Below are 15,291 nucleotides of genomic sequence, written 5' to 3' on the forward strand. Positions count from 1 at the left end.
ACCTGTTACTTGCAGTGCCTGGAGGAGAGAGAATGCATTAACCTGAAGCTGCCAGTAGGTTCACTGGTTTGCTGATAGAGCTGAGCAAGATCCAACACCATTCACACGTTATTACAAAGTCAGCAATTTATTACAAGTTATTACTCTCCAGCAATTAAAAAAAGGCAGAAGACAACATCTAGAGATTGTGTTGTTATTTAAGAGGCAGCAAAGCTTTGTATAATTCACATAGATCAAGTGATAAAAACATAACCTTGCAGTCCAAAGGAAGGACAGAAATGGGAAACACCAACTTCCAGCAGCTTGCCCCAGTAAGCTACTGGTATTGCAGAGACCGATGTACGTACAGCAACATACAGATCTGTAATGATTTAAATCAGCTGTTTACATAAGGATGGCACCTGATTGTTTTGACAAACACATGGAAGTGAGCTAAGCTTTCTTCAGACCAAGTCACAGTTGGAACAATTTCATCAGTACTACATTTCCAGGACAATGCTGTTGTAAAAAAAAAAAAAAAAGAAAAGATAAAAAAAGGAAACATGTACAACAGTACATAGAGTTTTATAGTAAAACAGTATCTGAACAGATTCAGTTGTCCTTCTTTTACTGAAGCATATACAGCTTTACAAAATATAAACCTTCCAAAGGTCAAGTTCAAAAGCTTAGGAGAGGCTTTGCTAATTCTAAAGGTAACAGCCAAAATACCACTGCTTTTAGAAAGTATGTATGTGGTTTATTTTTTTAATGTTTTTTTTAGCCTTGCAAGGTAAACCATGAACTTGAGTAACACCTTCTGTGTAAGCCCAGCAGCATCCACTGCATCAACTGAAGACGACTCCTCTGGGAATGCTCTCATTCAGTTCCTGTTCTATAAGTTTGATGTCCTCCAAGTCGTCCTTTATGATGCTAATTAGGTGACTCAGGCCTTCTTGCTGCTGCTTCAGATGCTGCAGATACACAGTTTAAAAAACAGCATAAGCATAGTCCAATTTAATAGATTTAGGGTAGTATTTCTCAAAGGTACCATGGCCTTGGCTGATTGAAAAGCCTGGTATAATTTCTTAGACAGATCTCCCAAGTTCCCGTGTAGCTGGCCTAAGTTATGAAGTTAACAGAGCATCCCTGGATTCTCCCCAGTAATACCTACTTGTTTGATTTCCCTTAAGAGGTCTGCATCTACATAATAACGCTCTTCAGCCCGCACAGCTCCAAAGTGGTTTTGCATCCTGATTTGGGACATGAGCTCATTCAGTCTGCCCTGGGAAGAGAGACAGGCTTAAAACAAACCCAACTCATTCACAGCTGTCAGAGCTCTAGCATGTACCACTCCTTGAGGCACCAGGGCTGGAAGCACTGCTGCTCATTCCATTTTAAACTTCTTTACTGGGGAGGGGGGAGGGAGAGGAAAAGACATGCAAAAGGCAAGCTGCTTCAATACTTCTCTGAACTCAAAAATACTTAAATACCTATCAGTGAGGCAGCAAAGAGCATGATGCTACAATGCAGCAATACTGCTGGACTTCTCTTCTGAAAGCTTTCCACAACAACTCTACATGCATGGTTTGGAAAACTTGCATTCTTCTGTGAGGAAAAAACAAAGTTGTTAGCAAAGTGCTATTAACTACTCACCTTGAACTGCATAGGTGCGTTAAGTTCACACTGAATTGTATCTAACTGTACACGAAGTTGCTCTTCGTCTGCTTGGATGGCATAACCGCTTTTCCTTTGGATCTCCTGCTTTATTAACACCTACCAAAAGAAGTCTTTCAGGTTCATTAGAGATGACTTCACCCATCTTTCTAACCCAACCATGTCTTTTTGTCCTTCCACCAGCTTGTCTCTCATTAGATTTACTCTCTTTAGTCTGTTCCTCTGAGACTTTGGGGCAGTGCCACAGCTTCCAAGTGTACTTCTGAGTGTACTTCCCACAGCAGTATGACATGCTGTGCATTGGAGGCCTTCCCTGAGACCTCTGCTATTACTGAAATAACAGCATTTGATGAAATCAGAATTTCATTCTCAACATTGTCCATGTACAAAATTGCACAGGTCATCCTGCCCTCTCTCAGTTTGCCTTCTGGCACTACACTGTATGTCAGAATGAGCTTCTTAGACTAATCATGTTACCTGTAATGTTCTGTGAGACAGTGCCATCAGTTTCCTTTTGTACTGGGCAATTTTTGCCATAGTTGTCGTTTGGTTTTTCTGCAGCTCACTGATATCTTCTGATATTATCTGCAGAGGATGTGGAGTCAGTTAGAAACCATAAGAGTTTTTGATAACAGAACACATTAGTCCCGATTTGAAATGGGGAGTTTCAAAGATGCTTTCAGAAAGCTTTTGCTTTTTACGGCTCTGCTTTCTATTTATTTTCATATGCAACTGGGATTTTCAGAAGGTATCAGAAAACTGGGCACCCGAATTAAGAGTCCATACCAGTGCAACTTAATTCAGCTAGTTTGAATTAGCCTGTAGCAACACAGAAAGCTTGAACCCGAAAAAAAACCCAAGCCAAACTGCACTGCTCAGTTTTGGCCAAAAGATATAATGAAGAAATATATGAAGAAATAGAGTCACAGCCCCATGCACATGGTTCCAGTTTTCAAAATAAGCATAGGGGGAGGCTCTTTAATAGCCCATCTTTCATCAACAGCAAGCAGTCATGATAAGATAAGAAACCTTACATCTAATCGAGTTTGATGCTGTTTGGTCATTTGATCTTGGACCTTCAATCTTCTCAATAGTTCCTTGAAACCCACCAATGGCACAGGAATGAGTCTGTAAGAATACAAATATCTCTTACAACACATTTTCATATTAAATAGGTGATGTGAATTAATAATCGTGAATATAATCTACTATGAAGTTACAGATCTTGGTTTATTACAAAATAAGACATATCTTGTTTTGCTATGTTCAAAAGTCCTCACTGTTTCTAACAACCCATTCCTTTTTCATAAAGAAATCAGCCTAAGTTATCTGTAATCACTGGAGGGTACAAGGGTACATCACTTTCAGCTGCAGGATTAAAGAGAAAAAAATATAATGGCTGCAAAAACTAAGTCACAATAACCAGTTCATATAATGGAGGACACAACAACTGGAAGTAATCCAAGTAAGGCTCTTGATCCTGACCTTAAGCACCTAAGCGGGTAAAGGGATTAGACTGGCACTTCTAGTAATCCTCACTGCTTCAAAAGAGATCAGCACTTGACAAAGTTATTCTCTAATTAGTTTCTTACAAGTTACCTGAACGGTACTAAACAATATTGTATATTTTTCACCTTTCTGTAATACTGATACAGACTATTAGACTTACTTGTCAGGGTCAGGATTGTCAACTTTGGCTTGTTCCCATATAATAGGATCAACACCTTAAAAAAACAGACAAGTTTTTAGCGTGGATAGATCTGAACAGATATCATATCTTACAGCTGTTACAAACCTTCTCAACTATGCTAACCTGAATGACTGTTATACAAATTAAGGTTCATTAAGTAAGTCTTGGTCGCAGACTGTGGCACTAAGTTCAGTCCAAAAGGCTGTCAATCACATCTACTGGTTTGAAAGCATAGGAAAGGAACAACCCACAGGTAATCAAATGGGTCAATCCGTATGTCAAGGTGAAAAGTTCCTGCTGATCCCACTGTATGCTACACCTGGGTCATCTTTCCTCTTCAGGTTCGTTATTGCATAAAATGAAATACCAAAAAATCAGTAATTAAGTGATCAAAGTACCAAACCAGTGGGAAAAGTAATCCCAGTAAGAATTATCATGGTTCCTAACAGGATTTATTTACGGATTTTATCTGTTGACAGAAGAGTTGTTTGCTTTGCCATTAACTGCTTCCCTGGGTAATTACATAAAGAAAAAGCAGTTTAACTGTGCATGTGCATTAGCATCATGATGCAAGATATTACTCTCCAAACCCCAGTGCAAATCACATCCATGTATGAAATGCACATACGTAGGCATGCTAGTTAAAAACAAACACAGAGATAGGGAAGCAACTGACTTTCTGACCAGAAAGACACGCCAAAAAGAAAAACAGAAATGGTGGTAATTTAACAATTTCAGGTCATCTTCAAGGAGACCAGAACAGTCAGCTACTACAACATTCTTCGCTGTACCACGCTCTAGGTCATTCCTTGTAAGAGCTCTTGCCTTTATACCAAAACTCTTGGGGTGTGCCTGCTTCTCCTGAGCTCAGCACTAACACCCCTCCTTGCCCACCCTACTGCTTGTAAGCCTACAACCTCAGCTTCCCTCTCAGTCACGGACTAGCAAGATGTGCCCAACCATCATTACACAGGCCCCATGATACACCTCCAACATTAAACAGCTAACTTGCTTGTGCACAGAGCAGTTACTACCCCGCACTGCAGCAGCTGGGAAACAGTGCAGCTTGTCTCTGTCCCGCAGTAGTAGGCCCAGTTCTTTTTGCCATCCAGATGCTATAACCTTTGCAGTGCTTTTAAACACTATGGTCTTATTGAACATGCTCCATACTGGCTGCTGGAAACCACAGGCTGCTTTTCCTGACCCCCTGCAGGGAATTCCCTTCAAGTATTACATGGGATACTGTATAGACACAGCATTAGCTACAATTATCCTCTGAAATTGCACAAATGGCACTTGCCTACTCTAAAACAAAGCTATGTACTACCTTTAGCCACATATATAGGCTAAGTGACCCCACTGAAAATTAGGCAGTGAATACAGAACATGATTATTCTGATACTGAACTTTTTTTTTAACTGCACAAGTCAAAGGGGTTTATGATGGCTGTATCATACAGTATAGTGGTGTGTGGCATATTACTGATAAATCATACCTGTATTGGCAGACTACACTGCACGGGAAAACCTGCTGTCATTAAACCCTGTTACAAGAGTATGTCAGAGTGCCTTGGAAACTCCTGTAGTTTTAAAAGGTGTTTTCCAATTGCCCAACACCATCATTTTTCCGCAGAGGCCCAAAAAAGCCGCAGCAGAGGTCCAGCTGTGCCCCTGTGCAGCCCCAGACCACATACCAGCAGGAGGATTCTGCAGGAGCTGTTTGACTTGTGCTGGGGAAAGCTCTGTTCTGGCCATGGAGAAGCTGACCCCCAGCTGCTGCAGGGATGACTTGATGTTGGGTTGCTCAAAGTGTGCGTAAAGGGTTGTTGCGGGTACTCTCCTCGAGGTGCCATTGGGTGAGCGTTCAACAATGTAAATTATCACTTCTGTCCTGAGCCAGACAACATGTATACTGTCAGAAAGAGGTCAGCAGTATACAGAAACTAACACAACAAAGAAGAACCCTAAATCAAAGTTACTATCTCTCCCAGCCGACAGTTAATTTCTATGAGGTAACTGACATACAAAATACCAGTAAACACAGGGTTTAACACAGCAAGGCAGAAAGAGAAAACTGACAATACTCTACAGAATTACATTCTTCCCCCAGCCCCCTTTTTAACAACCATGTTATATGGCGATACTACTACTACATTAAGAATAACCTAAAATTCCCCCAGCCCCCTTTTTAACAACCATGTTATATGGCGATACTACTACTACATTAAGAATAACCTAAAACCTTTGGTCTTTGAAACAGAATGAACAGTGTGAAAGTAAGAAGCAGAAATGTCAGTGTGCTGAATGAAGTACTTCAGGCAGAGTAGCCTGAGGCCCCCAAACAACTCCAAGCAGACAGCTCTCTGACATAACACATGCAGAATGAGACCACTCTGCTAGCCTCAGAACAGCTTTCCCACCAAAACAAACATCTGTGACGTGGAACGCTGCAAAGTCACTATTACAGTACACCCCAATGCCATTCCATCTTATGCGTGACCAAGTGAAAAAACTTCACAGCTCCTAAAATACGAAGTATTTATCTCGTCCTCATGGTTAGCATCCTTATCTCCAACTTCTGCTGCTGAGCAGGGTCTGGAGAAGCCCATTTCCTGACCTTAGCTGAGGTCCTCAGCTTCGAACTCCAGCAAAAGCAAGTAACATACACAGGAAAGATAACAGTCTTAAAACCTTCAGAAAAAAGCAACACCAAGGAATGAGACACACAAAACTGATCTCAGGATAAACAGATCTAAAGTCAAGGAGAAAGAGAGCCAAAACAGACTAAGCACATCCCTTTACAACATGTAATACTGGATAGAAAGCCAAAGCTGCATCAAGGTCACATACTGGTCATCCGGCATTGTTTTAACACCTTCTACGTTGACAGTGAGTGTCTGGTTTCCCCCCAGAATTTTGTGTAGTGATTCTACGAGCTGCTGCTGCTGGCTTCGAATATCTACTTCTTTTCTGTTAAAGACCAAGACCACAAGGCCATCTTCATCTTTGTTGTTGGGCATTAAACTGTAACCCACAGCCTGCAAATGAACAAACAAAAACTGGGGATGTATTACTTAGCAAAAAACGTATCTATGTGGCATGAAGGGGAAGGGCTAAAGCCTTCAATTTGTAGAGCAACTGGTTGAAAATTTAAGTTACTAAATATTCAGCAATGCAGAAACATAAAATCTATTCACCTTAAATGTTCTCTCACAAGGCCACCAGCTTTTGAAACAGTCCAAATACAGAAACTATTCACTTTCATTAAAAAAAAAAAAAAAGGCTGCTATGGACAGGCAGAGGCCAACTCAACAGGGTATTTAAGTTACTTCAGAGCTGATACCAATCAGGAGCATGGTACAGATCTACAAGTTTTCCAAGTTGCAAAAGGAACCAGAGGACCAAGCTTCAATACAGAACAATTACTAGAGTTCCAGAATAGTTTACAGTATTACCTTTCCAGATACTTGAATGAAAACCAGTTACTGACATAACCAAACGGAAAGATAAGCCAACTATAAATCTTTATGGGTTTCTCAGCACTTTTCTCCTGTAGATCCAAGATAGCTTGCTTGGAGTACAAGTCAAAACACAGACACGGTGTATTTCTACTAGGTAAGACATGCATCAAGTAAGAATTTGGGACAATTTTCTTTGTGTAAGCAAGTGTCAAGTTCTGTTTGTACAACTGCTTATAAAGTTTAATGTTATCTTCATCCTTGCTGTGATAAAGCTGTGGTAAGGTTAAATGTTTAATTCAACATCATAATCTAATACAGGAACACTTTCTGCCATCCATTCTAAGTAACATCATGCTTTACCTTTTTCAAAAATCCCCTGTCAACTCCAGCGTAAACTCCATGTGGCTTGTGTAAGAAAGATCTAAACTGTTAAATCATTATAAGCAGAGAAGCTATTTCCATCTCATCTTGCCCATAAACTGTCATTGTCTCATTGTCACCGGTGACATGTTGGGCAGTGAATACTTTTTTAGGCCCTGATACTGTGTCTGAATGTGTGACTTGTGCCTTTTCCCTTGTGTAAATTCAGCTGAGAGAGAAATGAGTTGGAGATGTGCCCAAGAGCCTGGGCTTTGTCAGTGGAAGGTAACTCCCTAACACCATGAGTCAGACTTCTTCAGTTGGGCCATCCTGTGGTGGAGCACAACAATGGCAGCTAAGCAAGAATTTGGGTTTAAGTACATGCCTTTCACTTTCATGGCTGTGAAAGAGGCCCACCCCATGGGGAACGACTTGCCAGTACATGGAAGATTAAATCTCATGATGTGCAAAGTAGTATTAAGACCACATATACATTTGGTTTTAAATACATCTTTCACAATTTCTTTATGCAATTAAGCATTTCAAACTGTAACAGATTATCTGCTTTGTTGTGGTCCTTTAAATGAAGGCCTGTATCACATGCCTTAGAAGCACACTTTTCTTGGTAAAGACCTGCATACTTCTCATTTGTTCTAGAGCTGGAACTGGGTGCAAGTGCATTCCTTGAACACCTGTGAAACCCTTTGGGCAATGCTTCATTCTTATTAGATGTCTCATGCTTACAGAGGCAATAAACCAAACAAGCTTATGACACTCTGCTCCAATACCCATGCTACCAACTTCTCCAACATTTTCCTTAGGCATCTGCCACTGCTGGCATTCATGGAACTTTTCAGTATGTAACTTAAGGTATGTGGACTCATAATGGTATTAATAACACTCAAGTCACAGGGACAAAAGTAAGCCTAGTATGTGGCACTGTCTAACCTGAAAGGAAAACTTCTAGTAAATGAAACTCTAAGATAACAAATTTTGCATCACACAACTAATACTTTGCAATTTTTCAAAGGCCAGAAAGCTGTAAAGGCATTCCAGGCCACAACTTACAGGAAAGCAAGCTTTCAGGAGCATTGTCAACAAAATATTCACGGTAACACCTAAAAAGATAATGCAACAGAAGCCAAATATTTGTTATACAGGCACTCAGTTCCTGTAAAAATTTTATAAGATTGTCGTGAGGTGCATAATCAAAACTAGTTTTAATTAGGTATTAACCTACATTCAGGTTAGAAAGTTTGAGCTTCAAAAGAACTGGCTTGGGAAAGAAGGCTATCACCATCCCTGACCCCAATCCACTGACAAGCTTGAAGCTTAGCAAGAAAGTCATCTTTTGCTCAGATGAGAAGCAGGACCTGGAATAGCTGACAATATCACATAGGGCATGGAGTGAGCTTTAGCACTGGCAAGTATAAAGGCAGAAGAAATCTGAAGGCTGGTGTACTTAAAATGGTACGTACAGGCCAGGTTCATAGAGGGTTTTTCTACTGTAATCAAAGCAAAGAAAGACCCTGAAATTCTTATTCCAGATGTTTACAGTCTCTTTTGGATGTTATTTAGAATGTTATTTTAAATAGTTTCTGTAATACTGTAACCTAAACAAATATCTACTGAAATTAATTCCTAGAGATCTGCTGCAACTACACACACACTAATTAGAATGCTATCACATGAAAATGTCATTTTCAGTATCCACATATGCACCTGTTACCTAGTACTGTAACAACGCCCAGATTTCCAGCATCTATACATCTTCAAACCTTTTCATTAGCATGCATCAGAACTGTGTACATCACCTGGAAAAACACTCCTTCAGGATACTCTTAACAGAAATTATATCTGATGTAATGTTCACAAGATCCTTCACCACCGAGCAAGTAGTGCAATTGCTTCAGAACTGTTTGTGGGCAGGTGAACAATTCATACCTTAAACCTGCAGAAGGGGTTTTCCTGTGTGAACTCCACCGGAGCAATGTTATTGTTGAAGTACCCTTTGCCTGTACCCCAGAAGGCCTGCAGCTGGTTCCATTTTGCTAAAATAGCATCTCTCTCATCTCCTAAGAGTGTTGGAGCTGAGAGGGCACTTGCTGTGTTGATCAGCTGGTTCGACTGGGCAGGGGTCTGAGCAGGCTGGCTGAACAACCCACTTCCTAATGCTGTGTAGGATGAAGGAAAACAAATTAACTCTTTTACCAACTAACACAGACTCATTTGTTAACACATACCATCTGTGTATCATTGGTACCACTTCTTTCATATTTTGAGAAGCAAAACAAATGCACAGAATAAATAATCAAAATTGGATAATGTTTTTTAAAAGTTTCGGAACTCTGTTAGAAGAGTTAGAAGATTAGTTTTTCTCTAAATAAGACATTTATATCAACACATGACATCATGTGGCACCTTCAAGACCTCAATCTGAAGGACAGATCTGTTGTTATAAATTCAGTGCACTCAGTCTGCCACTGGTCATGATCCAAGTCACATTTAAACTAAACTCAACCCCACTTCCTCACCTTTCTAGTAATGCCATCATTGCGAGCATCAATTCTGTAACTACCCCTAACCACCACCAAAACCAAAGGGGGATTTGCTGTTGGAAACTGAAGGGTGAAACTCAAGACACTTGTTTGAGCTCCTGTTTAAGAAAAAAGGAAGGGCTGCAATTATAGGCATTTCAAAAGCCAAGTTTCTGAGAAGCATCCATCGATCAGAAGAGACGTGTAACAGCCTCCTTTTATAACATACTTCCATCCAACTACTTGTATGCCTGCTGCAGCCTTCTGCTTTTGTTGCCAGGGAAGGGGTAAATCAAGAGAAGGCTGTACTTACTGGTCTGTTGCTGCTGGGTGCCAAAGCCTCCAAAGCCCAGCCCAGTTCCCAACCCACTGCCTAAGCCAGTTCCAGTGCCTGTGCCAAAACTAGTACCAAATCCAAAGCCTTTGTTCTGGGTAGCACCAAAGAGTCCTGGGGAAATAAGCAAAAAACTATTGAGAAGAAGATACCTGCTCAATCCAAAACATTATTGTGAAGGGCTGATGGCCCACAGTTTGCTCTAAAGCAAATCCTTTTGGACTTGTACTATCTTACCACTGGTGCCTGTATTGGTAGGAGCAGAAAAACTAAATGTTGGTCCCGCAGTGGTGGTAGTTGTCCCAAATCCTCCAAAAGCACCTAAGAAACAAAGATCACAAGTAAGGTAGACAGAACATTGTGAGCAACAGCTGTGCATAACACAACAAAAAACTGCAGGCACCAAGGAGTGTTATGAGAAGAGATGCAGACAGACAATGTGCTATGTTACAAGCATGTAGTTCACACAGATCATGGGTATTGAGTTTATAGGGGAGAAAACATGAACCAGATAGCCAATACATCAATGGTGTGCCACAGAAGCAAGTAAAAAAGTAGCAGTCATCTACCATCCTGCTCCTTTACCAGCAGGATGTGCTTTCCTTAATGACAGACACAACTCATAATAGTATTACTTAGATTCCTTCTGAGGAATACTTCAGACAGTCAGTGTGGTTGCTAAGTGTTTAACAAACAATCTGACCTGTGTGCGCTTTTTAAAAATTCCTAACCTCTTCAGAACAAAACTAGAAACACATCAGGTAAAGACTGAGGCTAGGGTGGACAAAATCGCTGTGTGCATTAACAGGAATGCAGTCAGGAATGCAATGATTTCTTTCTACGCACAGGTAAAATTCTACAAGGTCTTTCTTTTTAACCCTAGTTTCCCTACTATCCTCCCTGTTAAATCTCATTTTGCAGTTCAATCTCTATCAGAGGAAGACAGAAACAAAAGCAATCAGACTTCCACAGATTTTCAGGAAAACCAGTCAACAGCTAGCAGGAGGAGTAAGTGCCTGAGCTCCACTGTGCCAGAGAAAGCCCCAAGAGAGCACCTTCTTCCCATCTGCCTCCTCAGAGGAGGTGCCCCAATACAGGGTGCCTGTGCCAGGAGAGGTGGATGGCCTCCTAGCACGTGAGGTTGCATGGGTGCTGGGTGCCACCACACTACCTCCTTGCTCCAGTGGTGCCAATGCACTGTCCAGCCTGTGGACTTCTGACTAGCCCCAGGACACCAAGTTCTCTCCTTTTCTAGCTGGTTTTACATACACTCAAATAAAGGAAAACAGTCTGTGACAAAGGATTTGTCAAAAAGATTCTGCCACTGCTTACTCACACGTCAACAACAAAAAAAGTCTCTTAGACCTACAACACTTGCCATCTCTTGCAGACATAAAAAAAAAAAAAAAGCTTAGACCAAAGCTGACATGCAATCACGTTTTATTTTCATTCAGGAAACATCTTTATGTGAATGGAGAGAATTTGTTCCCTGTGATGCTGGAGCTACCAACGATCGAGAAACCCTGGCAGCAGTGCCATCAGATAACACAATTTTTTAGGTAGTTTTGTACTCACAGTAAATTTAGTCATCCTTTCCAGAAAAGGGATCTAGGAGAGCAAACCGCTGAACACAATTAAGTATCCAAGTTCTCTCCTGCAGCAGTTCAAACTCAGTGGAAGAAATACAGTCCAATAGTGTTCATACCAAATAAAAACAAAACCCTCACATGCACAAAAAAGGTAAGAGTACACTAAATGCAGGGAGCAATGGCACTCTGGAATGAATGTAATTCCTCAACTAGCAGTGGCAATGAGACCCCATGGGCTAATTCTACATGAGTCATAGCATTAGAAATCCTTACAGTTAGGCATTTTTATATGAAATACAAAAGACTTAACTTGAAATGGTATCACCTGATCCTTAGAAATGGTGGCTCTACATGGGCTATGGACAGTTCTTACAGTCAGCACCCAGCACACACACCATGCAGATGATCTCTTAACAAGAGCCTGGGGTGGGTGCCGTTTCAGAACAGCCTTCAGGAAACAGAGGTCACAGGAAGGGCTGTTCATTTTGTGCTCATTGTACACAAGTTGTTTCTCCACAGAAACTATGTGGTGCATTCATGACAGCCAATGGAGGGCCAATGAGGAGACACAGGGTGAAGATGGAAAACATGACTGCAGTAGTCCAAGAATCTCATGTCAGGAAACATGGAGTTAGGGACCAGCTCTGCGATGGCTCATGATTGTCTGTGTCTGAACAGAGAACTGATACTGTTTTGCCAGGTAACTGATGCTCATTTTTAGTCTGGGTCAGACTGATATGCTACCACAATTCATTTCCATTTCAGAGACTGAGTATTTGGTACATTTCCTCAGCAGCTGTTTCTTCAGAATTTAATAGGCAAAACCTCTACAAGCCAGTGGCTCTCAAACCCATTCCACTTTCAAAGCTTTTATCTCCAGCCTGGATATGAAGAGTAGCACTAAATATGGATTCTCCATTTGGAATGTAATTCTTGGACCCCTGCTATTAACATTTATAACAGAACAAGTATTTATGAATTATCTACCTGCACTTGCCAGACTGTTACCAAAATTGAATGGTGGAGTTGAGGTAGTGGAAACACCGAAATTCCCAATATTAAAATTCACTGCAGGATTAGCAGTTAAGCCAAAACCACCAAAATTAAACCCACTGGCAGTGGAATTTGTAGTTTCAAGCCCACCAAATCCTGACAAGCGGGAAGCAGAAAAAGAGCAAGGTAACATTAGTTCTAAACAAAAGGTAGGTTCAGGAAAGAAAAACTCAAATATTTTTCCATCACCATAGACAAGACAGGCATAGTTAAAAACAAGAGTAAGATATTAACTGGCATTAAGCATTATTTACTGAACACAAGGACAGTTAAAAGTTTTCTGTTTGACCCACTCTCCCTACTTCACTGCTATAAGCATGTTATTTTTCAACTATACTATATATAAAGCAGGCAACACTTTTCCTATCTTATTACAAAGCTACCCACGAAAATATCCATACAATTCAACATTCATGTTAAGAGCAATATTTAACCACCTAAGATTGCTCGATACAGCTGCACCTGCACTAGCGGCACCAACAGTACCATAATTATTTCATAAGCTATCAGGAAGACAAGAATAAACTATTTTCATGCTAATACCATACCTACACATGAGCAGCAATGGCAGAATAACCACAAACTACAAGTCCAGCAGCTGAGGCACCACGTGTGCCTCAAATACTCACGGGCAGAGTTATTCAAGTTGTATTTGCAAACTCTGTCAGCTCCAGCGCTTGATGATAACTTACCTGATGTATCCAGGTTTTTTCAGCTCTAAGAAAAATGATAACAGAGCAGCTCCCCAGTTCTCTCCCAGGAGGAGCTGGGAACAGCTTCACACTAGACAGACAACGGCAAGTGTGATCCCAGAACTCCCTCTAATATTGGTCTGTGAGCACCATAAACCCTGTAGCAGTGTACAAGCAGCGCAAGATTATCTTTTGCTTGAAGATGAGGCCAGAAAGTCCATCTCTAAATCAGCCAGAGTGAAAGACCACATGGTAGAGACCAAGCTAACTACAGTGAAGACGAGCCGTGCCCAAAGGACTTATCCAGTGTCTACTCTGAGTAAGAGCCAACAAAGATTGCACTGAGTTAGAGTAAGGCACGCTCTGGCTTACATTTCACGAAGACTGACAGTCAATTAACACCGGCAAAACAAAGGAAAAAAGGCTTTTTCCAACTTACAAATTAAACACTTTTACATTGCTCAAAAATTAAATTTCAAGAGCATCTTAATCAAACACGAACGCTACTGCAATCAAAAGTGATGATTCGAGTGACCTTGCAGCATTAAGCAGGCACCACCGAGCATCAGTCACCATGGCACAAGCGCCCTAAGAGCAACTTACACCTCTTTAGGCAGGATGAAGTCCCCGGACGTCCCCCGACACAGCCCACTGTTCAAGCGGGAAGGAGATAAAAACCGAACGGAACTCGGCCAGTACGGCGGGGACCGTGTTTGACTGAAGGCGGGCGGGGAAAAACAGCGGGGGAGAAAAGCGGATCTCACCGGCTCTGCCGCGAAGAGATGAGCAGGAACGGCTACACCCGGCCCCGCCGAAGCCACGCCGAAAGCAGCTACCCGCGGCCGTGCCCGCCGTGCTCTGGACAAACCAGGGACCGGGGTCTCCGCCACCGCTGAGAGGCTGAGAATCGCACCGGGGGAGAGAGGCCCGGCCGCCCCGGGGGAGAGAGGACCGGCCGCCCCGGCGCCCCAGCACCGCTGTGCGGCTGCGGATCGGTATCACAGGGGTGCCCGGAAGCCCCGGCACCGACGAGGAGCCGCGGATCGGTATCACAGGGGTGCCCGGGCGCACCGGCACCGAAGAGGAGCCGCGGATCGGTATCACAGGGGTGCCCGGGCGCACCGGCACCGATGAGGAGCCGCGGATCGGTATCCCAGGGGTGCCCGGGCGCCCCGCCATCGCTGAGGGGCTGCGGATGGGTATGAAGGGGGTTGTCCGCACGTCCCGGCACCGCTGAGGGGCTGCGGACTGCTCCGAGGAGAGCACCGCGCGCCCGACCACCGCTGAGGGGGTAGCGGTTCTCACTGGTGGGGTGGCACGCGCCCCCAGGACCGTTGGGGCTCGGCTACCGCGCCGCAGGGAGGCAACACCCGCCGCCGCCGCCGCCCCCCAGTCCCTCCCCGGGCCGGGACCCTCCTTGCTCACCGGTGGGGTTGGCAGCCCCAGCGCCCGCCGTCGCCCCGAAGTTAAAGGCCATGAGGTGCCGGCTGACGGAGCCGCGGTGTGATACGGGCAGCCCGGGTAAGTGCAACAACGAAATAAACCCTTCCGTCGCCTTCCGGTCGCTGCTGCCAAGCGCTTCCGGGTTGTACCACTACGAGCGGTGGCGTCGGGGGTGCGCGTAGGCGACGGGAGGGGTCCATGGCGTGCTCCTCGGGGGAGCCGTGCCGCTCCTGTCGCTCAAGGCGCGGTGGGCACTCACCAGTGCCCGACGGGGATTAGTGACTCTGGCGCGGCTGCGCCCTCCACGAGACTTCCCCCCACGACAGGTTCCTTCCAGCAAGTTGGGGCTGTTCAGCCCCTAAAAGGCTCTGGGGTCACTTTAGAACAGCTTCCAGTGCCTAAAGGGGCTGACAAGAAATCTGGAGAGGGGCTTTTGACAAGGGCCTGTAGGGACAGGACAAGGGGGAATGGCTTTAAACT

At 43.3% G+C, this 15,291-nt stretch overlaps 1 protein-coding gene across 2 annotated transcripts; it reads right to left on the reverse strand.

Annotated features, from left to right (window-relative positions):
* Positions 1 to 590: 590 nt before the first annotated feature.
* On the reverse strand, positions 591 to 14,940 carry NUP54 (nucleoporin 54). 2 transcript variants are annotated; one of them, XM_062624975.1, is made up of 13 exons: positions 14,794 to 14,940; positions 12,611 to 12,772; positions 10,272 to 10,355; positions 10,014 to 10,148; positions 9,108 to 9,337; positions 6,193 to 6,380; positions 5,037 to 5,233; positions 3,323 to 3,377; positions 2,688 to 2,781; positions 2,131 to 2,238; positions 1,633 to 1,752; positions 1,151 to 1,261; positions 591 to 950 (listed from the first exon to the last, which is right to left on the reverse strand). In XM_062624975.1, the coding sequence occupies exons 1-13, from the start codon at positions 14,843 to 14,845 to the stop codon at positions 825 to 827; spliced, it is 1,662 nt and encodes a 553-aa protein (XP_062480959.1). In that variant the 5' UTR covers positions 14,846 to 14,940; the 3' UTR covers positions 591 to 824. The 2 variants fall into 2 exon arrangements, with proteins under 2 accessions (XP_062480959.1, XP_062480960.1); XM_062624976.1 differs by lacking the exon at positions 12,611 to 12,772 and having other exon boundaries at positions 14,794 to 14,938.
* Between the last annotated feature and the right edge of the window lie 351 nt (positions 14,941 to 15,291).

Source organism: Pezoporus occidentalis, unplaced genomic scaffold (assembly GCF_034315485.1).
Source record: "Pezoporus occidentalis ecotype Australia unplaced genomic scaffold, CSIRO_AGI_Poc_V1 ctg275, whole genome shotgun sequence".
Lineage (NCBI taxonomy): Eukaryota > Metazoa > Chordata > Aves > Psittaciformes > Psittacidae > Pezoporus > Pezoporus occidentalis.

Excerpts from the sequence above, each read along its gene's own strand:
- NUP54 (XM_062624975.1), bottom strand. The coding sequence starts at position 14,845 with ATGGCCTTTAACTTCGGGGCGACGGCGGGCGCTGGGGCTGCCAACCCC. Across the intron at positions 12,773-14,793 it reads TGGGGCTGCCAACCCCACCG|GATTTGGTGGGCTTGAAACT; the intron begins GTGAGCAAGGAG and ends CCCGCTTGTCAG. Across the intron at positions 1,753-2,130 it reads TGTCTCACAGAACATTACAG|GTGTTAATAAAGCAGGAGAT; the intron begins GTAACATGATTA and ends TTCTTTTGGTAG.